This window comes from Hakea prostrata, chromosome 4 (genome assembly GCF_041222555.1).
Source record: "Hakea prostrata isolate BN-2017 chromosome 4, UWA_Hpros_2, whole genome shotgun sequence".
Lineage (NCBI taxonomy): Eukaryota > Viridiplantae > Streptophyta > Magnoliopsida > Proteales > Proteaceae > Hakea > Hakea prostrata.
In genome coordinates, this window is record NC_142603.1 from 561,497 (window position 1) to 571,792 (window position 10,296).

Consider the following 10,296-nt stretch of genomic DNA (forward strand, 5'->3'; position numbering starts at 1 on the left):
CGAGTCCAGCTCTGGTTCTCCTCCTCTCAGCCGTGTATTCAATTCTGCCCCCTCCTTCTCTCTCTTTCTTCTATTAATGCCTTCAAGCATTAGGGTAGAACCTGGCTGTAGGATTATAACATTCCTCTTGAGATCCAGGGCTGAGAACAATCATGTATTTACAAGAATAATGTCCCCTTTAGTTAGCCCCTTCTGGTCATTTCCACATGAATTAATTCTGGGAATATTTTGCTTCGTAATGCTGCAGCATCGTTACAACAAAGTTAGAGGACATGTTCTTCTTCTATTATGGATCTTCACCTACATTGCTAAGAGAAAGAGGGTTAATCAAATTCATCCATTAATCTAAAGAGAAATTCATGCAAGAGTGACAATAATGACCTTTACAAAATGCAACATGTTAAGACTCACTAAAACAACATCTAATGATTACTAACACTAAAACAAAGATAAAAAATACTCCTAAATCAAGCCATCTCTAGTATAAAGTTACCAATCTTAACTCTATTTCATAGAGTTATCAACAGCCAAATGGAGGTAGTGTGATTCACACCCTTGTAACTTACGCTGCTTCTGCACAAGGAAACCGAAGGACTGGTGCAAGAGGCTACCTTGGGCTGAGTATTGGTATAATAACACATACCACTGCGCATAAAAAATGACACCTCTTAAAGCTGTATATGGGAGTGAACCACTTATGTTGTACCAATGCAAAAAATGAGAGATCAAAGGTGGATGAGGCCGACGCTTACTTGCAGCAGCGAAATCACATTCTTGATGAGTTCAACGCTAACCTACTCAGTGCTCAAGACCGTATGAAGCACCATGCTGATGAACAGCGAAGGGAGGTGCAGCTTGAAATTGGAGATCAGGCTCTGTTACGCATTCAGCCCTACCAGTTCAGGAATCTAGCAAAGCAACCCAATGAAAAATTGAGCCCCAAGTTTTATGGCCCCTACCAAATTATTGAACGAGTTGGGAAGGCTGCTTACAAGCTGCTGCTGTCGCCAGAATCTAAAGTTCACCTAGTGTTTCATGTTTCCCAACTCGAGAAACTGATTGGTTCTAATATTCGAGCGCAGCCATTATGCCTAGAGGAAGACTGGGAGTTACAGCTCTACCTGGAAGCATTGACTGCCACTCAGTATTCAGCAAGGGGAGATCTTGAAGTCCTCATACAGTAGAGATTCCTTACCTTCAGCTGAAAATGCCTGGGAGAATTTCTTTGAGGAGGAGAAGCTTTACCTGGAATTTTACCTTGAGGACAAGGTGCGACTCTGGGGGGGAGTATTGATAAATCATCAATAAACAGGATTTACGCACGAAGGGGCAGAATTAGCGTTTGCATGAGTTAGAGGGGAGTACATATGGGGCAGCTGATTGGCTGAGTGGGGAAACAATTGGGCAGTAGAGAGTAATTCTGATTAAGGCCAGAGCAGAGGGGGTGAGGGAGCTATTGGATAATTGAGTGAAGCCTTGGGCCTTCAGGCTTCTGTCGGAGTGAGAGGTTTGCACCTTTTGTTGTGAGTTTTATAACCTTATCTTTCAATTTCCAGCATTGTCCATTAGTTTCCAATTAGTCAAAACCTGAAGTTCAGCAGTAGCACTTGCATTGCTTGAATTTTTGGTTCCTAATACCCTTTGAGAATGGTAAGATTCAGATTTAGTTATTTTAGACCGTTGACCTCCAACCCTAACTTCAGGCCCTATACACCCATCCAAGAGACCTGAACGCGCTAAAAAAGCCTTGAATCCATTAGCCACACGGTTTGTAAACCCTATTTGACTGTTGTTTCATCAAGGGATCTTGGTTTGTTGGTCCTCATCCCTTTGAGGCTACATCACAGTACCACCCAACTAATAGCCTCATCCAAATCTACTTTCATAAAAGCCTCTTATGTTCAAATTATTTTAAAAGCATCAATGGCCAGATTCATGTCCATGTACTTCTTATGCAAGTAAATAATGTTACGCCAGAAAATTAAATATTATGGCTCCATTCAATTTCTTGAAAATAAACTAATTCAAACTTTCACAGTTGTGATAATAGTACTAGAATACAGAACTTGGTAACTCAGTAAGACTCTATTATTCCTGTAGTTGCATGCCGGACTCCACCTGCACCTTTCAACTTCCAAGTTCTTCCGCGCCGTCGCAATCTCACAAGCGAATATGTAACCTTCATAGCCTAGGAAAAGCCATATAGATCTTTAGCCATGGTTGTGAAGGGTCAAATCTAAGAAGAAAGAGGGAGAAGACAAAGGAGGCTCAGCTCGGCTTAATAAAGGACACCTAGACCAGGTGTGCACACACTTGCTGGTGGTTGAAGGTGCAGGGTAGCTATGGTTTGGGTTTTGCTAAACTTGAAGAACCCGGCTTTATTTTGGTTGTCCGTTTGAGTATTAGCTATTAGGAATTTAGGGTGAGTTGGTTGGGTAACCTGGATAAGTGGCTGACTGGCCAAACTAGGGTTAATTCATTTAGGGAGTGTCACATTATCACTATGTGAGGTATCATGTAGAATTTTAGACATACCATACATCTTCTAGGGGGGAGAAAAAACCATTTTGCTCAAACAAGATAAAATTCAATCCAATAAGCATTTATCTGAATTCCAATCCAGTTGCTTATCGAACAGATACGAATATTTACCGATAAGAAAAATCTGCGTCCAGATATCCTTAAACATGTAAAATCAGAGGCGGGTTTTGGCTATCCATGTACATGTTTACTTGTAATGACAACCCACGAGTAGGCACATTCTTGCCTCCTGGGGCATCCCCACCCCCCCTCCCACGGAATTTTTTTTTAATTTTTTTTTGCATGCCCTTCATGTGTAGCCTGTACGGCTGCTGTTCTTCGGGGGGGGGGGAGTTTTGTGTATGTTTATTATTCCTATTTAAGTGCAACATGTTTTGACTGGGAAGGGCTGCAACAAGGCCGGGTTGGGCCGGGTTTTTGCAATCCCATCCCAGCCCTATATGTTCTAATTTGAGCCCATTCCCGCCCTAATTGGGTAGGGATTGGTTAGCCTTGATTAGCCCTGATTGACCCTGTCCCTGGTCCTGATTGACCTTGTCCCAAACCTTAATTGGTCCTATCCTTGGACCTAAAATATTAAATGTAAATTCATAAAATAAAAAAATACATAAAAGTATCACAAGTAAACTAAAAATAAAATTCATAGAAATATAAGATGATTCAAGCTCCTACAAAAAGATAAAATAGTCAATAAGTTGATAATGTTGCTTTAAACATAAATAAATTCACACTCCATAATTCTATATTGAGCTCTGAAAGTCTCCCATTGCTTTGGTGATGGAAATTGAAAACCTCTCCCATTACTTGGGTGATGGCAATTGAAAACCTCTCCCATTGATATCCTTATTCAACAAAAAAAATCTATATTCAAAACCTTGTTAACAAGTAAATCAACGATAATTTGGTATTGGTATTTTTTCGTAGTTAAAGAAAATGATATTTTAGTTACAAACACAATTATCTATCCTTAATAAGTTTTTTTGAAATATCACATTGGAGGCAAAAGAAAGATGTCAATATTCATGATGAGAAGTTGGGGTGTAGATTTGTTAGATATTAATTCTCTATATACTAGTTTTTATTATTTATAATATATTATCTCGCCTTAGTCCCAAAAAAAAAATCAATGTTTGATTTTTTTTTGGGAACTAAAAATGACTTAGTTCAAAAAATAAAAATTACCTTAAAAGTAATATAAAAAAGTAAACTCATAGTTTAATATGATCAAAATGACTGAAGGTCAAAATCGAGACTTATAGTTATATTAATGTTAATATGAAGATTAGGGTAAAAATCTAGTACATGATTAGGGTCAAATTAACATTAAGACTAAAGCCAAAATTAGGGTCAGGATCAGGGCCAAAATCAGATGGATGCTTACTACATTGATAATGAGGATATCATTTATTTTATTAATTTTCTACAAAACATGATCATGTTTTTAAAATTTGACACGTGTCAAGTATTCACCAATGTGGATTAAAATTAATTCCTCTTCATATGGATGGAGGGTTCAGACTCAAATTAGGGCCAGGATCAGGGACAGGCTGGGCGGGCCAAAGAGTAATCCCAGGCCCCCCCTTGGCCCTACTTCAGGGCTAGAATATTTTGGCCCTAACCCGCCCTTAGGGCCAAAGTCTTCAGCCCAAGCCCTATTTGGGCTTAGGGTGGGCTTAGGGCTGGTCAAGGCCGCCAGGGCCAAACTTGCACCCCTATGACTAGGGAGTATGACCTTCATCTTTGTATAAATCCAGGTAGTTTTCTGAACCTCAATAAGTCCACTCATAGTTGTCCTTAAGCGTTCGAGTGGTCTCTAGCTGTGCTGGGCGACCGTTGTTTTTTTTTTTTCTCAAAGCAATAAAGCGGTCGCTTTGTCACCCAAGGCGTCACCTAAGTGTCCAAGCTGGCACCAAGGCGACCTCTTTATTGTTCTTATTTTTTTAAGTAAAGATTCCAGTTTGAAAGGCTTTTGTTCCTCAATTTGATTCCAATCTGTATGATTCAATTGGTCAAAGACTCAAAACTATACTACACAACCCTTTCTAATTGCTACATAAAATCATATATATATATATATATACACACACACACAAAAATGAAATAAGCTGAAACCTAAAATCGTTTTTGAATTTCATTCTTTGTTTTCTTGTCGAGTCCTTGACATTCGACCGAAGCCACTGCAGGAATCTTTGGCCACATATATTCGTCATCAATTTTCCTCATCGCCGGCGAGTTGCTTTAGTCTTTGGCGTCCTTCTTCTTCTCCGGTGAGTTGTGATGCTTCTTCTTTTTTTAAAGCTCTCTCTCCGACTGGTCGCCACTCTGCAGCAAGCCAGCAACCACCTCCGGTGGCCTAGCTTCTTCTTCTTCTCAGTTCTCACTACTTTATAAAGAAAGCTGGTCAGTTCATACTTGTTCTTTTTCTCGAGTATATAGGGACATCTTTTCAATGATTTGGTGGCAGAGAACAATATATTTCTGTAATTCTGTTCTTATTTTGCATCTAAACCCCCTAGTTTAGAAAGTGTTTGAAGATATTCTTTCTGTTTCTGTCTTTATTGGACTTCATAAATATCAATGAGTTGGTCTTGTACTTTCATCTCAACCAACTGTTAGGTCTACTACACCTGCTGAGTTATTTGATTCCCATTGTTGTTGATGATATGCTTTGGGGTCCTCCCAATTTAACAGTTTTTAGGTTATCCTTTCATATTTATATAATTCATACTAGGAATTTTATGTTACATTTTATATTTGGATTAAGTATCAGAAAAATTAACACTAGAATGGCTTGACCGCCTAAAAATTAACAGCAGAATGCTTTGGCCGCTTAGTCATCGCTGCTTTGGCACTTTGTCGCCTTGGAAGCTCTCTTTGGTCACTTATATAAAACTGTAACCCTAGCTAAATCTCATCCAGTTGATGCAAAATTGGAGAGAGAGAGCAGGCAGGCAAAGGGTTAAAAAGAGTTGAAAGAGCAAGTTATAGACCATAGGAGGGTGGGAGATAGTGCCCTGCTGGAGTGAGGAGGGGGGACAGGTAGCCATAGCTGTCGAGGGAGAGGGAGGGTATTTAGGTCACATACCGAGAAGAAGGGAGATGGAGGGAGGGTTTTAGGGGGAGGCATGAAGTTGCAATGCTGCAAGGCATCTCTATTTCATCAACATTTCCAGTGGTTGAAATGTATTCTATTTCATCCTGACAATTTATACAGTGTGCTGTCATATCTAATTCCCAGGTACCCTGCTGGCAGTGGCATACCTATCCCACTTATTTCAACACAATCAGAAGACTACTGCTTAAACGAATAGTGACAAATAACCTAATTCATTAATTTCTTCTTCTTTTTTTTATTATTTTTTTTATTTTTATAATCAGACGTACCAATGCTTATTATAGATGACATATTAACGTGGAATGTTAAAAGTTAAAGTGAAGATTTTCAGTCGGAAGTTATGCATGCATGACACTAGTGTAGACACCTCAAAGTGGCAAAATGTAGGTTAGCAGACATGATTACAATGTATTGAGTTACTGAATTTCACTAACTGGGATTAGAGTAGGAAAATGGAATCTAAAGAGATGATTTTTTTTATGCCTAATGGTTTTTTATTTATTTGCAGTGGCATTTGTTGGAACATGCATTTGATAGATATTTGGACATGGGAGAAGTTCCTCACCCATCGTTGTTCACTGAAATGGTTTGCCAAGCTATAGCTTGCCATAATTATGAAAAAGCTGTTGGTCTAGCTAATGGTATGGCTTATGCCTCGTTTCAAACCAGTGAGCAGCAGTGGGTGGATGTTTTGTGGAGAAACAGAGACAGGGTCAGCAAATACGGATTACAGAAAATGTTGGACACAATGCGAAAAACCAATATAGCATCAAAAGCCAGCGTTTCTAATTTATTGAAGTCATTAGAATCCCTCTGTGAATCTAGTGCTTCAGAAGACTCTTTTGGTGTGCCTTCTAGAGATGCAGTAAATGAGGAATTATCATCTCGAAGTGATGATATGAAATTGGACGCCAGTGAAAATGGGAAGATGTTAAATTGTTCTGTGAACAAGGTGGTTGGCAGCACTACACTTTACGAGCATCTCTCGGATACAAATATTGGAGATGAATCTGCTATTCCTGTTCAGCAGACTGGCATGGAAATTTGCATCGAGAAAAATGGTAGCTTATGTGATAAATTGGAGGACTCAACCAGTAGCATGTCCAGTAAAGTTGGTTCTTTCAGAAATAGAAATTCAGTGTCCATCATTCATGCTGACTCCGAAGATTCTACTATTGAAATGGCACTTGATTTATTGACGAGCCCTAACGATGACGTTGATTCTCAAGGGACCGACGTGCCTTCTGTATCAGAGGTACTGGAAGCTTGGAAGGAAAGCAGGAAGAGCGATGGTAGTTGCTTTCCAGTCAAAAATGGCTGTAAGTGATCCCGGTATTCCTGAATTGCTAGGTGACTTGTGATTTCGGGTGGCCATGTTGTTTTTGGCTTGATATGACCAGGCTTTATTTTTTTCTTTTTTCCCTCCTCGGCAGAATAAAGATAGTGTGTTTATTGTTTACAACATCAAAATGAGATTATCGAAGTAAGAAATGTTACCACAATCAAACTTCACTCAGAATTCATTAATTCGTTCCTTTTGCACAGCTGACATGCAGTAGTAGTATTAAAATCTATGTACAATTTCTCACCCAAAAAAAAAAAAATAGTAATAATTACAATGATATAGCCAAACGAAGCAAAATAGTATCTTGAAGAAGAAAGCAATTTAAGATCGATGAGATGGTCCCCAGCTTCTGCCACTTTTATGCCTCGTAAATGAGGAAGACTTATTCGGCCTCTTGGCGTACTTATTCTTACCTCCAGGGTTTGAGTTTGAGTTTGAGTTTGATGATATTACTGTGGGACTAGCGATTGGCCGATGATGAGGCCGAGTTGGTGTCTTAATTGTAGGGACGAAGTACCACCATGCAGAGGTCAGAAGTATTGCGACGGATCTCCCAAACATTAACAACCACACCAGACTCAGCAGCACGACAACCGGTAAATACTCAGAAGGTCTTGTGGTCGTGCTCCTCTTCTCCTCTGTACTACTCCTAGTCTTCTTGTGGATGGTGGAGCCCGTCCGTCCACCATCACCATCATCCGCAGAATAGGGAAGCGGCTTGCTACGTTGTTGCCGCAGCACCTGCTGCTGCTGTTGAAGTTGAAATTGGTTCAATATTTCGGGGCAGGAGGAGGAGGAGGAGGGCTTTGCTGTTGCTGCCATGCTGCTTGTTTTTGATAGGGGTCGAAGTAGTAGTAGTAGAAGTAATCATGGTCGTGCATCCAGAGGAAGTGTAGTCGCCGTCCTGGGGCTGGGCCGGATACTTGTTGTCCTTCTTCCCATCCCCATCACTACCTCTAATGGCCCCCTTGCCGTTCTTGTGTTTGCGTTTGCGTTCGTGATCGTGATCGTGACTCTGGCTCTGAGTGGTACCGCGGTGGTATCGATGTAGATCTCCCACTCTGATGACGATGGGCACCCAATCGCCGGAGTTGGCGGAGTGGATGAATTGAATGTAAGGGACGTCGTAGTAGTCTTCTTCTTGGTCCTGGCGGTGGGAGCCAACCTGAGCATAAATCTTGCGTTTCTTCTCCTCGAGATCGGCCAAGAGAATTGAGAACCTGTCGAGGCCACGAGTGGAGTAAGGGTTCTTCTTCTTATTGTTGACTCGGCAATTGCTCAGGCTGCCCTTTTTCCCCTCTTCTGAATTACATTTTTTCATTGTAGGACAAGGATTCGTCGGCGTCGAGGAGCACCGAGAAGCTTCTTCTCCTCCTCCTCCTCCTCCTGGTTCTGCTTCTCCTTCTCCTTCTTCTGCACGTCCTTGTTGAAGACGAGGACTGAGGCAAGCCAAGGGATTGAACATCTGATTTGTAAACCAAGAAATTCTCTATAAAAACCAAAAAAGAAGGATTGACCAGAGTACCGGCCGGCAGGATCTCGAAGGATTGAAACAGAATTACAAAATGAACAATAGGCAATCCCAAATCCCAATCCTAATAAACCCTGGTGACCTAAATGGACGTAGCCATAGATACTAATCAAATCAAAACCCAAAAAGAACCAGTGAGTTAGCGGTGATTGGCGGCTGAAGAAGACTAGTTCCCAATTGAATAAAGGAAGCTAAGGATTGACTCCAGAAGCATTAAAAGAATTGGTCAATGGGATTTGGTTGGAGTGGCGTAGCGATGCAACATGGGAAGGCTTCCTCCTAAGTTTATGATTGCGGTGCATTTTGACTGGTCGAATTTCCAATTAACAGGATGGATGATCGGGATTGACCTTCTTCTAGAAGGCGTGATGTCAATCTTGGGTCCTGGCCGGAAGAACCAAGTCGAACCGGTCCGATAAAAACCGACCTGCATTGGACTGACCTGTAATGATCAGTCTCATCTTCCTTGTGAAATTCATTTTATTCTGCCAGAACCTCCATGTCCTCCTGCCTTAGAATGTTGAGATGAGAGCAGTGCCTTACCAACAAGAACAAAGAAAACGATTCGTCACTTCCCAAAACGCTACCAATACTTCCATTCCATCCCAACTACTACAGAAAACCATAAATTAGAAAGAGAGAGGGATGATGAACTAATCATTAGCATAAAAGTCAGACAAGGAATATACAAGTAAACAAACCACTACCAACTCCCAAATCCCTTGTCACTTAAAAAACATAAAAATCGTAATTTTTTTTGTATACATGTAGAACTCCAACTTCTTTCTACCAAGGTGGTATATAAACGAGACCAACCAACGCACATTCCACTCACAAAGCCTAATCCTCATCAGTGCAGAAGCAAGAACCCTTCATGGCTCTTCTTTCTCCTAAACTTTTGTCTTTCTATTTTTTCTTCTTCTTCCTTGTCAATATTCAATACCATTCACATCAGCAGATCTACTAGGCCAATAGAACCTTCTCCTTAAAAAGAGCACAGTGTCCCAAAGGTTATGTGGCATGTTATTGGTTTTTAGCAAGGTATAAGAAAAAGATAGATGAAAGGAGAACCCTTCACCCACTTATGGATTGGGTAATGTGAGTGAGAGGGAATGGACAATAGCGCCAATCTACCACACATAAGGGCAATGCACATTTCCCGTTCAAAAACAGAAATGGGTTTAAAACTAAGAGTGGGCAATGGGGTAGTTCATGGTTTTGTTGAAAGTAGGCATTCAGTAATTTTTTCCATTCAAGTGGGCAAGTCAAAGTTTCACCCCAACTTTATGGGCTGCCAGTAAAAACTCCTCTCTTTTTTTCTTTTTTTCCTTTTTTCTTTTTCTCTTTTTTATTTTTATTATATTTTTAGCGGTCATCAAACTATAGTCACAAAGGCTATGGGTCCATAAAACCAAGAGCAGAGAAAGATGAAGGAATAGAGGAACAGAAGTTGGAACTCAAAATCTTATTAAACTTGTTGTCTCTACATGAGAGGATGGAACCACATTGCCTAAAGTAGCTCCACTAGTTGCGTTTGATGAAGAGAAGTCGATCAGATAGTTGGTCAATTCACTGCCTTTCCATCCTCCAGCCGTGTAGTGAGTCGTGAACGCTGGAGAGGATATGTTGGTAATTGTATTACAAATTTTTACAATTACAAAAAATGAAATTGCAATACAATTGAAATTTGAAGATCGTTAGTTGATTTGGAGAACTTGATGTTGTAATCCAACAAACCACCAATTGACATGGTTGAGTCACACA

General features: G+C 40.4%; 1 protein-coding gene and 1 pseudogene across 1 annotated transcript in view; one reads left to right on the top strand and one right to left on the bottom strand.

Annotated features, from left to right (window-relative positions):
* DG1 (Tetratricopeptide repeat (TPR)-like superfamily protein) overlaps positions 1–7,256 on the top strand; it is a 76,765-nt gene extending 69,509 nt beyond the window's left edge. The window contains exons 16-17 of the mRNA XM_089152846.1: positions 4,725–4,808; positions 6,165–7,256. Of these exons, the coding sequence (XP_089008972.1) occupies positions 4,725–4,808; positions 6,165–6,983 (903 nt within the window). The 3' untranslated portion in view covers positions 6,984–7,256. The remainder of the gene's footprint in view (positions 1–4,724; positions 4,809–6,164) is intronic.
* A 55-nt stretch (positions 7,257–7,311) lies between these two features.
* Positions 7,312–9,019, bottom strand: LOC149016880 (uncharacterized; annotated as a pseudogene).
* Between the last annotated feature and the right edge of the window lie 1,277 nt (positions 9,020–10,296).